This window comes from Euprymna scolopes, chromosome 46 (genome assembly GCF_053919585.1).
Source record: "Euprymna scolopes isolate OS-2025 chromosome 46, ASM5391958v1, whole genome shotgun sequence".
Lineage (NCBI taxonomy): Eukaryota > Metazoa > Mollusca > Cephalopoda > Sepiida > Sepiolidae > Euprymna > Euprymna scolopes.
Window position 1 is genome coordinate 334,502 of NC_136527.1, and position 14,144 is coordinate 348,645.

General features: G+C 33.5%; 1 protein-coding gene across 41 annotated transcripts in view; it reads right to left on the bottom strand.

The window, feature by feature from the left end:
• The window catches only part of LOC145270472 (ATP-dependent chromatin remodeler CHD4-like), a 251,553-nt gene that overhangs the window by 122,774 nt on the left and 114,635 nt on the right, over positions 1-14,144 (bottom strand). For all 41 annotated transcript variants that reach the window (XR_013865378.1, XR_013865376.1, XR_013865377.1 and 38 more), the window contains 6 exons: positions 9,830-9,946; positions 8,363-8,446; positions 6,860-7,059; positions 4,622-4,762; positions 2,907-3,039; positions 2,529-2,720 (listed from right to left, as the gene is read on the bottom strand). Coding sequence is in view for 37 of the 41 variants with exons in the window: in XM_080126123.1 (XP_079982249.1) it covers positions 2,529-2,720; positions 2,907-3,039; positions 4,622-4,762; positions 6,860-7,059; positions 8,363-8,446; positions 9,830-9,946 (867 nt within the window). In the remaining 4 variants the exon portion in view is untranslated. The remainder of the gene's footprint in view (positions 1-2,528; positions 2,721-2,906; positions 3,040-4,621; positions 4,763-6,859; positions 7,060-8,362; positions 8,447-9,829; positions 9,947-14,144) is intronic.

Below are 14,144 nucleotides of genomic sequence, written 5' to 3' on the forward strand. Positions count from 1 at the left end.
AGTTTGTCACATACTTCTGCTTTTTTTTGGGGGGGGGGGTACATTTTCGTGTTTTTATGTGTTCTTTTATTTTTGAAATTTTTGTTGGAGTAACGATGGAGTTGACATATAATAATGAAAAACTTCATGTCGACCCTGGCAATGCTGGTTATCCATGCTAGTGTATATATATATATATATATATGCGCTACATATGCTACACAGAATTTTCTGTATTTTATTCCTATAAGACGTGTCATGTTTCATCTAGCTCTACTCACATGCTGAATGCTGTCGGAGTAAATACCTAAGATCGAGAAATAAAATATATTTTGTTAAGACTTTGTGGATACATGAAATACAGGGTTCGTAGATTTTCAATGTCTATTTTCAAGGCCTTTTCCAGACAAAATTCAACTTTCCAAAACAAAATTTTATATATAAAACAATGATAAAATAAACAAAAAAAAAACTTAATTGACAACACGAAAACTCATTTCCATTTCCAAGCAATATGCCAACAAAAATCATATTTACATTCCTGATCCACTTATATTTGGCCACCGAGCACGATTAAATGTAGATTGGTCTATGCTGTGTTTGCTTTACTTTTAAATTTCCTGTATTATGGATACAAGAGTTACGTCTCTTTATCATGAAACCACCCAATATTATTATATGGAAAAAACCATCAGATAGCTTTGCGATAGAAATGTGACTCTTGTATTCACAATAATGCAATGTAATTCCGAACAATGTACTTCGATTTTTATGTTCAATACCAAAGAAATAGTTTAATGGCATTTTTATTAATGTTTAAAAAATTAATAGTATTTATTTTTAATATTGCAACAATTTTTTATAAGACATAAAGAATACGATTTGCAAGGCCTTTTCAAGACATTTTCAAGGATTTTTCAAGGTAATATTAGAAATAAGGCTTTTCAAGGCAAAAGTCACAATTCAAAGACTTTTCAAGCTTGCGTGAACCCTGATGAGTAACATTGTCATAACACAATCAACCATGAATCATGACCCCCACCCCAAATTAGCATACTTAAAGATGAATACCTGGCACATTGTTTTGTTGTATTAATGAAAGATTTATGAAAGAGAATTGCTCAATATTAGGAATATTATATATATATATTAGTATTAGGTTGATTCATCGGAGTAATTTGTGCCCATTTTCCAATGCCGAAAACGATAACTTTAATTAGCTTTTTACAAGATCTTGTTTAAAGCAAAATCCTTTACTGTTGATGTTAACGATAAAATAATGAAAATCCTTCAATGTTAAAGAAGCAGTAAAACCACAAGCGATAGATCATCTCTCATAAGTGCATTTTTACGTTTGAGAAAATATCTGCACATTTAACACGTTTTTACGATAATTGCAAAAAAATACCAACCCCATAATTAAATATTTAGAGATTTATAAAGAACTGGAATTGTATCGGAATCAGGAAAAATATTAGAATCGTCCCATCACTAATATATATACATATAATATGTCAAATATCAAGCAGTCTCCTCTCATAAATAAAGCCAGTGGCTATATATATATATATATATATATATATGTGTGTGTGTGTGTGTGTGTGTCAAAACATCGTTAATTCATTACCCACACAGCAGCAACCGTATAGCACAATGGTGAGAAGCCTTGACTGTCATTTGGGCAGTCGGGTTTCGATCCTGGCTTGAGGCAGTTGCCTGTCTAGCTGCACTGATGAGCTGTGAAACAGCAAAACAGTACTGCATATGGATGACTATATAAAGTTATAAAATATATATGGTGATTAAGCTACACAGATTCCGCGTTTCATCCACGCTAGGATTCATGGATAAGCCTGATGAATTCTAGCGTGGATGAAACGCAGAATATTCTGTGTAGCTTAATTGCCATATATATTTTATAACTTACTACCTAGCCCGACCTACATATTGAGCACTGTTGAAGTAAATACTTAAAGTTTATGCATAAATTTATACTTTCGTATATTAATTTGTGATTAAATGATGTAGTTTATATATATATATATATATATATATATATATATATATATATATATACTGTATTAACAAAAACCAAGACTTCAAAAAAAGAATTGATAGCAACAAAAAGCGTATTTCATAGTTTTTAAACAATTGTAACTAACAAATTGGACAAATTCAAACATTATGGCGTTTGAAAATTTTCACATAAATAGCCTTTCTTCAGACTTATTGAATAAAAAACACTTTAGCAATAGAACATTATGTAAAGACATTTCCGTTAAAGGAAATAAAACATGCGAAAACATTCATCCTAAAGTTCATGATGTTGACCATCTATAATCTATTCCTTTAATTCAGTTGACATTTACAATTCTTTCAGATACTGTCAAGAATTGTAAATGTCAACTGAATTATAAGATGGTCAACATCATGAACGTTGGAATATAGTCTTTTGTCATTTATTTACTATGTTGCTCTGTAATTACATTGAGCTTCTTAAATAAGGATTGGTATATATTACGAGAAAATATAAATACGTTTTAACTCACTTCTTTGAACAAAGAGTATAGGAATGTGATAGTCTGAATGGTTTTGCCAAGACCCATTTCATCGGCCAAAATGGTGTCAGTACCATTGGCCCAGGAATAGCGCAACCAATTCAGCCCTTCCAATTGATAGCCATGTAAAGTACCACCAGTTGAGTCGATATAGTCTGGCTGGATATCCTGTTTTTTTCGAAGCTGAAACAAAAAAATAAAGACAGAAAATTTACAATTTTTTTTAAACATCTTTTCAGGTTTTAAAATTTGAATTTAATCAAAGAAAAAAAAAAAAACATATCTTAAAAACAATAGATTGGAAATGCTAAAATTAGCTGACAACGGAACAGTAGAAAACAGGCTAATGAAAGACAGAGGTAGACTTACATCGGTAGTTGGGTAGAGAGGTGCTAAAGTCCGAGTTGGTGTGTCGGAATCCCTTTCTTTCCCATCTTTGTTTTTCTTGCCTTTCACTTTACTCTTCTTTTTCATATCATCTCTAGAGCCATACATCATAGCCCTACAAATCGGAAACAAGAAAAACAGATGAGATTTAATCAAAAGCAGTCGGGACGTTTAACAATTATTTGTGATACAAAAAAAAACTTGAAGAAAATTTATGATTACTACTGCATTTTAAATCCCGTTTTTCCATGAATCTCACTCTGCAACACCCAGCAGACAATGCAAACTGGCCTGGAAAATGCAGAGTGAGCTCATTCAAAGAGAAACGAAGTTGTTAAAAAAGACAAGCAAGCAGACAACGCAAAATTGGAAAAACATTTTTAAAAAAAAAAGGGAAGAGTTTCATTGTGGTTCAAAAGATCTGTTGTAAAAACAAATGTTTATTCTTGTGACAAGAATAATCAACAATTCTAGGCTGGAAATTATCCAGAAACAGTCCTTGCATTCTGAAGAAAGATTTTTTGTATAAAATGCATTAAACAAAAATTTGCAGTTGTCATTAGCTGCTTTAAAAAAAAAAAAAAAAAAAAAAAAAAAAAAAAAAAATATCCAAAATTGTAACAAATACGTAAAAAATACACCTTTCTTTTGGAAAAAATGTTTTACGAAAAAATGTATAAATAAAAAATTTTTTAAATTTCTTTGTTTCTTAAAACTACAAAAAATTGCTAATTTCAAGGAAAAAATTTTTTTAAAAAGTTAACAATGAGAAAATAAATAAAACAGTAAATTTCATGAAATTCTTATGGTAGGTTATTTCTTTTTTTTTTTTTTGGTATTGACTTGCGTTCACTCCGTATAATCCGATGGTTTACGTCGTCTGCTCAGCATTGCCAAGTGAGACTCACAGAAAAACGGTATTTAAAATGCAGTAGTACTGAAAATTTTTTAATTAGTTTAATTTATCAAATTATGACCATTTTTGACCTCTAATCAGTGACGGATTTATAGTTCCTAATATCAACCATTAAGCCACAGACTGGTGTAAATTGACTTCAAATTGTCACATTTGGTTGTTAGGTTTGGAGAGACAGTGGCATAGATGGATTGAGCTGGCCCAACTGAAGGTGAATGCAGTTTCAAGTACAAGAAGCTGGCAAGATTTTCATATGCCCCAAAACCAATAGTAATCGTATCGTCTTTTAATACGAGATTATTGTATCAGATTTTGAGTTTGTCATCTTCAGCAAATAATCTGATGAATATAAGATCTTGAAAAGTAATTTTTTAATCATTTCAACATGGGGAGAAGGAGCAGTAAATTAGTTACAGTTTCTTTCAAATATTTATTCTGCTTGGAACATTTTTACTATGGAGCCATTATCTACTAATTATACGGCACAATCACATTCACAAACTGGTTCCCATTAGATCACCAAAGTTAAGCAATGTAGAACCTGGTCAGTACTAAATGGGTGACCATCTGAGACTTTCAGGTGCTGTACGTGCTCTCCGCTTATTACTGCATTGTTTCCAGTCATCCTGGACTTCTCCTTGCCACTGGACTCAAGCAGTGCCGATTCAGGAGAGGTGCGGTTGGAGATTGCACAACCCTTGCCTCACAATTAAGTTCTAACGTTAACCATGTTTATCTTCATCTTTACAATTGTATATACATATAAAATAAAAAAACTTACCTGAGGTTCTCATAATCATCAACATATTTTTTCCAGTCAAGATTCAAATCTCTAAGGGTATCTTCAGATTCCCAAGTGGACTGATCATAAGGTAGATCTCTCCATTTCATCAAATACCACACTTTCCCATCACGGGTCATTCTGAAGCAAAGAGAATACGTACATCAAATACCACACTTTCCCATCACGGGTCATTCTGAAGCAAAGAGAATACGTACATCAAATACCACACTTTCCCATCACGGGTCATTCTGAAGCAAAGAGAATACGTACATCAAATACCACACTTTCCCATCACGGGTCATTCTGAAGCAAAGAGAATACGTACATCAAATACATTGAACTGCCGTTGAAACAAGTTAGCTTCTCTACATCATCGCAAGTCAGTTAAACTTTAAAAACGGTTTTCTTCTCTTTCAGGAACCATGTTCCAAACCAATATGCCCAAATAATTGATTCAAGCTACTGCAAGGAAGGTGAGTTCCCTCTATCGAGCTAAAAGACGACTCACACATGAGAATATTCTGTACCTCTACAGGGCCACCAGTCACTGAACATATAAAGTTCAGTTGTCATATTTTCAAAGTCAGACGTAAATAACATTTAAGCTGACAATTTAAACTTAGCTAGTCCATTTTTATTTGTTTTCGTATCGATTGACAATATTTAGTTACAATTTATTTTTTTAAATTAGCCCAGCCGAGATGACTTAATCCGAAGCATTTTCAAATAATCACCTTAAAAATCAGCAACAGGGATAACTTTTTCATGTGAACAACATTTTTTTTTTTTTTTTTTTTTACACAGTGATCACCACTTATCAAGGCCCGGAAGCCACTCAGGGATAAGGGTTATTGCAAGTACATTACATTAGTGAGGAGATTTGCTGAAATGTTTACTTAAGGGGGCGGTTCATTAGGAATTTGTAAACATTGGACTTGAAGACATCCAAGTTGTAGTCCGGAGGGAAGCAGGCAGACGGAACAGAGTTCCACAGGCGTGCAGTTCTAAGAAAGAAGCTTTGTTCATGGAATCTGCGTTTTGATTTAGGCACAGATAAAGAGTGGGGGAAAATTTTCACAGTGAATTCAGCTAGACGGGTGTTTTTCGTGAAAGATTGGCGAGGGGGGACCAGAGATTGGAGTTCAGACGAGCACCTGCCATGGAAATAACGATAAAACAAGGACAGGCTCGTAACGTCTCTTCTGTGGGAGAGAGGTTGCAGGGTAGAGAAAAGGGCATCCCCCACTAAGCCACGAAGTCTATTTTGTACTCTGTCAAGGCAGGATAGGCTGTTTTTAGCAGCTCCTGCCCAGATATGGCAACAGTATTCCATCCTTGGACAACATAATAGCTGTCTACGTTCAGTTAAAATAATGTGAAAACAGAATTTCATTGCATTCCATGTAAGACAAGACAAATATAAGTAATCTAAATGAAATTTTCTCACATGAATACAATTTCAACTTTCAACAATAGATATACCAGCTTTTTCTATAAACTATATCTATATGCCATAGTTGCAAATTTGCATACTTGTTTTGAAAAGAACATTTTATTAATTAACTCTAATTTGATTTTTGTTTTTAATTCAATGACTGTTTTGATTTTAATAGATTCTGTTTGTTTTTGTTGTTTGTTTTTTATTACATTTTCACCCCAAACAAGGTATGTTGCCACTTTGATGTAGGGGGGTTCTATGAGGGACCTAAGTTCAAGGGGTACTATATAGGGAGTTTAGCAGCAAGATTTCTGTTAACATTACACTTGAACTTCTGCAGGTCAGTACAGTTGGGGAAGCAGGAAGAAAATTCCAAAGTCCTGCTGTCTTTAAATATTTCTTTAGCATTGACTTTTCAACAAGTTGCAATCTGTTTTTAAAGTGAAAAATGAATTTTTTTTTCTGTCACATTAAAAAGATATGAATAAAAGATTTCGTTTTCTGTTTACAAAGTTATGAAATGTTTATTTTAAATTAAGGTTTCAAGTAATTCAGGTGGCAAATTTTATGAAGCAATAGCGATTCATCAAAGCCACCTCAACCAAAAAAATGAAAAGTATTTAAAAAAGGCACTAAATCAGAGAAGAAAAAAGCCGAGCATGCAGGGTCCCCTTCATGATGACTAATGTTTGTGCAAAATTTCCAAAAATCCATGTTGTGGTTATTGAAAAAAAAATGCAACCAAGAGTAAATTACTAGGAACATCTCTCCTTTGTCAGGGTACAAAAAATGCTTACTTGTGGTTGATTGCTCTATGGACCTGCAACCACTCTGGTCGCACGCCATATCTGTAGAACTTCTCCTCTAGATTATCTGAATCTTCTTGGTCATTGCGATCCTTCTGGCCATAACTGCTGCCATCTTCCAGTGGTGGAGGTTCATCCATATCATTTTTTCGCATGTAATTACGATACATGGCAGGATGATACACATCCAACTGAAACAAAAATGCACAATTATAAATTTCACATTCAAAAAAAAAATAAAACAAGCCACGTGTGCGTGGTCCCCCTCTGGTACTGGATGTGAGATGACGCTACAAAAAATTGTGAAGAAATGAGGAATGTGAGAAGTGTTAACGACCAAAGTTGAGTTGGTGGTAAGGCAAGACCTCATTTCCTATCTAATGACGTTCACTCGCAACACTGTACCATTCTGTGCTTCACAGAAACTCATTGCAATCTTAGGTCGCACAACACCTCTTTTGAGCCCCTGAAGACACTGAATCCGAGAGTAAATGGATAACGGTGCAGTTTCAGGCCTTAACCCATGTATATTTGAGTTGACTACCGTGAAAAACCACTATATAGTCAGACATATCAAGTTTTTGTTGAGAATTATGAAAAAAAAAGAGCCCAAAAAATGGGGCGTTTTCTAGCATTAAAAATTCCCGGGGATGCGAACCAGAATTTTGCCAGGGTCACCTCTACTGGAGTTGTATTAACAATGGACTCCACATTTTGGCCAAGTTTTAAAAAAAACTTAATGGAGGGATCAAAAGTTATGGGGCAAAACGTCATTTTGGACCATTTTTGACTTCTTTTGAGCCCTTGGGGACGCAACGGGAATTTTCGCAAAAAACATTTTTTTACTGTACACATCTATTTAATGAAATACAATTTGTGGCAAAATTTCAGGAAAAACTAATGGACTATTATCTGGTAATAGTCCGGACTAACGAACGGACACAGACGCCACTGAAAACGTAGGTCCCTCTTCGATAAATCGGGGATCAATAAAAATAAAAAAACATATGCACTGAATCCAGTTTATTCACTTTCATGAACACGTCAGGTTTGTAAGGTTATAACTCATGATTTACTCATTTGGTCATCTTTATTTTATTATTCTTTCATAAGGAATTTGGTTTTTGTCGAGAATTCCATCTATATTAAAAAACAAAGAGGCCGATTAGTGATGAGGAACATTGTTTAGCAACCACGTCTTGTGTATAAAAACGCAATCCTGCTGAAACATAAGGTTGTCAGGCAGCGATCTTATCTATCGAAGGCTTCACCACATTCAACATCTCTTCATATTTCATGTACCCCCCTCCATCTAGCCACAACACCCTGCACACCACCCACAACATCAGTCATCTTTTGAAACGGGATGTACAAAATGTGTACAGCCATTTCATAGATTTATTAATCAATGAAAATGGATAAAACCAGAGTCTAGTATTTTTGGGGGGAAGAAAAAATTCAGAGAAAAGTTCCCCCCCCCCCCCATATATTTACCTGCAATTCTGAAATCCAGCTGCAATGCCAATAGGACATGTCCTGCCATTTGATAAAGAATTCCCGAGTGGGTTTATGTTCCTCCTAAAAATAAAAATAGTGAGAATACAAGTTAGAAATAATGTATATTAAAAACAATGCATCTTTCTCACACACAAACAATTTAAATATTTGACTCATAACAAAAATTTTGTCTGAAATATTTGTGACTTAATTTGTCTTTGCTTGATGGAGAAACCTCTTCCACCCCCCAATTAAAAGTGATTTGGATTCTAAATAAAAAAAAAATAAAAAAAGTTTCTGACTTTTGAATATTTTAAATACTGCCTTGAATTAAAATGAGCTTTAAAATCAGCTCGGTTGAAACTTGTGTTCAATTTGGCAATTTTTAAATTATGGCCACATTGATATGGCACAAGTATCAGTTTTTTTGTTTAAATCAGCTCAATTTTTTTTTTTTAAGTGATTCATCTTTTTTCTTTTTTTTTTTTATCTATTAAAGAAATTTAAATGACTGGTTTAAGAAAAGAATATGTATTCTGGTGAATTTAATTCCATAATTGCATCTATCAACAATTTTATATACTTGAATGTTTGATTTAAATGATCAATTGATAAAAATTGTGTGTGTGTGCGTGTGTGTGTATATATATATATATATATATATATATATGTAAAATACGCATCAGGTGCACTTGAAAGCCAAATTACAACACAACTTTACAAAAATGAATATTTTACTTGTTTGAAATTTATAATTTAAATATATTTCGGAGTGAAACTCCATTCTCAGTATTTTGTACATTTTTTTTTTCTTTCTTGCCATGTTGTAAAATTGGAGAAAGAAAAATCAATTAGTAAAGATCCACATGTTGTCTTGCAGCAGTTGAATTTTAAATTTGACACACACACACACACACACACACACACACACACACACACACAATACATTCGGTGGAAGAACGCCGTAAGCACCAAAAGTTGAAATTGAGATTAAAATATCAAGGCGAATCTAATCACAAAAACTCCTCGCTGAAATCAAAGATTTTCACAAAAATACTTGGAATTCAGCTATGATTTTTTTTTTTTTATGATTAGATTCTCCTTGATATTTTAAGTGTTTCGTGACAAAAAATCCCAATTTCAAGTTTTGGTGCTCTTAAGTATCCACATTTCAACAAATGTATATCAAATATTTAAACACTTATTTTAAGTATTCAAATATTTGATAAACATTTGTTGACATGTGAATACTTAAGATCATAGATTTTCTGCCAATCAAAATAAAAACTTTGACGAAGATGACATTTTAGACTACATTACACAAGTATCATAAATACGATGAATACATTAGATATTATCACAGCAAGTATTTTTGTATATTTATGCGATTTAATTTAGCATATATATATATATATATATATATATATATCAATACCTTCAATATAAAGTGCTGTATATACTTACTGCGCTTACTTTCTTTTCTTCGTGGTGTGTGTGGTCCAATTCATCCTCCCCATCCTTGGGCGGTTCAGTCCATCTCCAGGTGAGAATTTTGTGAACTTTTCCTTTTAGGGGTTCACACTATTTAAAAAAAAAAAAAATTTTCTTCAAAATCCAAAGTTGTAAACATTTGAAAAATGGATATAAAACCACAAGAGATTTTACTGTTAACATGTCTAAAAGAAAGTGAATACCACCATGAACAAGTTTATAATAAAAAAAAAAGTGCATTTAACACAAATCTCAGTTCTTTGCGTCTTTAGATTGAAGACAAGTTTAAAACACACTAATCTACCCTGGGAAACTTGAATTAGATCTGAACAAAGCAAGATGAACTCTAACATATGAAAAAAAAATAAGATAATATTTTATTATTTTATTATTTTATTTTATTGGAATCTTTTGAGATGAGGAATTTGTATATTTTTTATTTGCGAACAGTTATCCTCATTTTCATAATTGTTGTTTCATGACATTTCAGCCAACTACTCCTCTGGCCTTCATTAATTATTTTCTCCCATAGTTGTTGTCCCACTATATTTTGACCAGCCAAACTTGTGACCCACGACTAAAGGACTGAAACCGAGAATGCTCACCTGGAACCATAGAGACTCAAGGCTTTGATCCACAGCGCCAGGTTCTAGATGAGCATTGTCTGAAAATAGTGGTTTTAATCCTACTCAAAGCGGGCCAAAATATGGTGGGACAACAACAACTATGGAAGGCAGTATTTACTGAGAATAAAGTCAAGAGATTCAGCATCCCTATCCCATCGCGATTAACCACCTGACGAAGGCTGGGGAAGAGCAGAAACGTCATGAAACAACTATGAAGATGAGGATAACAGCCCACAACTATTTTGTACGAGAAACGAGCACACATATCTGCTAAGTATTATAAATTTATGTACATTTGTTGCTAAGATGTATAAACATTTCCTTTTTTTTCTTCATTAATTACTTTTTTTATAAACATTTATAAATATTGTGTTCCTACATTTTATGATCTATCAATATATTTTACTCAGTATATAGTACTGATTTTAAAAGTTATAAAAATAAAAAAAATTTTCTTTACAATCTTGACCCTTTATCAGCTACTTATACTGGCGCTAAAAAAAATTAAAAATCAAATTTGTTCAAGATCAAATCCACTGTATATGAAATTTTTTTTTTTTTTTTTTTTTTTTTTACACGGTGGTCACCACTTATCAAGGCCCGGAAGCCACTCAGGGATAAGGGTTATTGCAAGTACAGTACGTTAGTGTGGAGATTTGATGAAGTGTTTACTTAAGGAGGCAGGCAGGCAGTTCATTAGGAATTTGTTAACGTTGGACTTGAAGACATCCAAGTTGTAGTCAAGTTTCAAGTCTTTAGATCAAAATTGACAGGAGTTCATAGACACCATTTCTCTTACAAACAGACGTGGTCACTTTAAAATCAATAAAATGTGACTTATCTTAAAACGTCATTGCGGTTTCATGGAACATCCTACTGTAAGAATCACAAGTATATAATAAGCCTGAGTAATGTAATCTATCTGAAAACAAAATGTAGACAAAGGTTTTGTTGTTGCGTCATACACAAAGGGTTCTTTAGAATAAATGTATGACGGCATGCAACATTATTTTTTAAAAAAAGCAAAGCCATTTAGAATTCCCAGGGCTACTATAGTATGATTCCTACCCTTATTTTCTGTTCCTACGTTAGTATGGGTGATTCCAGCACACACCCAACAAATTGAAAGGATTTCATTAAACAACAGGATCGAGATTTTCAAGAAAAAGCAAGAAGTTCCACAGCATTTACTCAAGTCACACTTAGATGAACAGTGCCAGTATGTTTTGAAAAGAGATCAAAACCACTTTGCTTTGTAGCAATCTTAAGCGACATTAAACAAGTTTTTGCTCATTTTTTTTTTTTTACTAAATTAGTGAAAATTAAATTTTGCAATATTGACAACCAAAGTTAATTCTGATTGTTTCAAGTTCGTTTTATGGATTTTTCATGTTTTATAGAAGAGAGTTTTCTATCTTCCTTTTTTTTTTTTTTTTTTTTTTTTTTTTTTTTTTTTTTTTTTTTACACTGAGGTCACCACTTATCAATGCCCGAAAGCCATTCAGGGATAAGGGTTATTGCAAGTACATTACTTTAGTGTGGAGACTTGATGAAGCGTTTACTTAAGGGGGCAGTTCATTAGGAATTTGTTAACGTTGGACTTGAAAACATCCAAGTTGTAGTCAGGTGGGAAGCAGGCAGACAGAACAGAGTTCCACAGGCGTGCAGTTCTAAGAAAGAAGCTTTGTTCATGGAATCCACGTTTTGATTTAGGCACAGATAAAGAGTGGGGGAAATTTTTCACAGTGGATTCAGCTAGACGGGTGTTTTTCGTGAAAGATTGGCAAGGGGGGACCAGAGATTGGAGTTCAGACGAGCACCTGCCATGGAAATAACGATAAAACAAGGATAGGCTCGCAACGTCTCTTCTGTGGGAGATAGGTTGCGGGGTAAAAGGGCATCACCCACTAAGCCACGAAGTCTATTTTGTACTCTGTCAAGGCAGGATAGGCTGTTTTTAGCAGCTCCTGCCCAGTTATGGCAGCAGTATTCCATCCTTGGACGTACTTGGCTTTTATATAGATAGAGAATTGCATCAGTAGTGAGATATCTTCTGGAGCGGTAGAAGGATCCCACCATCTTTCCAGCAACCTTTGGTAAGAATCACCTTAAACACGAAAAATAGGGTAGGAATCACGCTATAGGAGCACCAAATTGCCGACTTTGGTCATATGATTTACTGAACTCACATTTTTGACTCACTTTTGTAAGATGATTAACTGATATTTGTGTTAAAAACTAAGAGTATTCAAACTATTAACAGTATTCAAACTAACATTAAAATTATTGCAGAATATTTAACTGATATTTGTGTTAAAACGCAAAGAACAAAGTAAATTTTCAAGAAATTTTACATACTTCTTGTTGAAAAGCATTTTTCTTTTTTTTTTTACAATAATTAGCAATTTATACTTACCAAAATAATATTCTTATTGCATGAAAATTATTAAAAAAAAAAAAAAAAATGGTTGAGGAGGAGACATTCCTTGTAGTCCATGGTTATAAAACCAAATCATCTTTCCATAACCCGAGAGTTCTTTCCACACCAAACAAAAAGGTCAAGTTATACAAAATATACTCTAATTCAATTTGAGGAACGTCGATAACAAGTCTCCAAGACATGCTTATAAATACCATTGACATGCTACTTTTCTTCGGAGTACCAAGTTAAGCAACATTGAATCTGGTCAATAATTAGATGGATAACCATTTGGGAATTTCAGGTTAAGACCTTACTGAAAGGTATAATTGGCAACTGACCAGCATCCTCTTATAAGAGTTCTCCAGGCCATCTGTTCTGCTTAATGTTATAAGCATCAGACCCATGAAAGGAATTTTATGTAGAATACCAGATGGGCAACATCAAGTTATATCAGTGCATCATTACAATTAATTTACTATGAACAAAGTGCATAATCTCATTGACACACCAGTTAAGCAACATTAAGCCTGGTCAGTAATAATATGGGTAACCATTTAATAAAACAAAAATAAAAAAATAAGTGTTGTATGTGCTCTTCACTTATCGCTATTGTTTTCAGTTGTCCTGAATTTTTCTTTGTTTCTGGAATCAAGCCATGTCAACTCAGATGTGTGGTTGGGATTGCATAAACCTTAATATAACCCAATTATACGCGGAAGCACCTGTACAAGGATATCCATCGTCTTAAGATTGAACAAAAGTAATGAACAAAGTGCTCTCGCACCATTATGAAATCATGCTGCATCTTGATGACAAATAGCTTTGCTTGTTTGTTCCTCTTCGTATTCAATTATAGTTGAAGCATTATCAAGATCATTATCAAACAGGTCACCCAATTCATTTATTTAGCGCATAAACAGACTTTCTCCAGTGATCACAAAACGACATTGAAACACAGAATCGGGCTGGGTTGGGCGACTTTCCAAAAACACAGCACGATTCTAAAATCAAAAAGGGTGCTGATAACTGTTTAAGTAAAACAGTATTTAATTCATGTCTGCCCAGTAGTTTCATATGGCCTCAATTGCATTACATAGACTAAACAACTAGTCAATCGTATCGAGGCGCTTCAAAATTACGTAATGGGTTTCATTACAGGAAAATCGCCTGATCGGGAAAAAAAAAAAAAAAAAAAAATATATCCACCTTCTGTCAAACCAATTTCCTACCCTCTCTATTT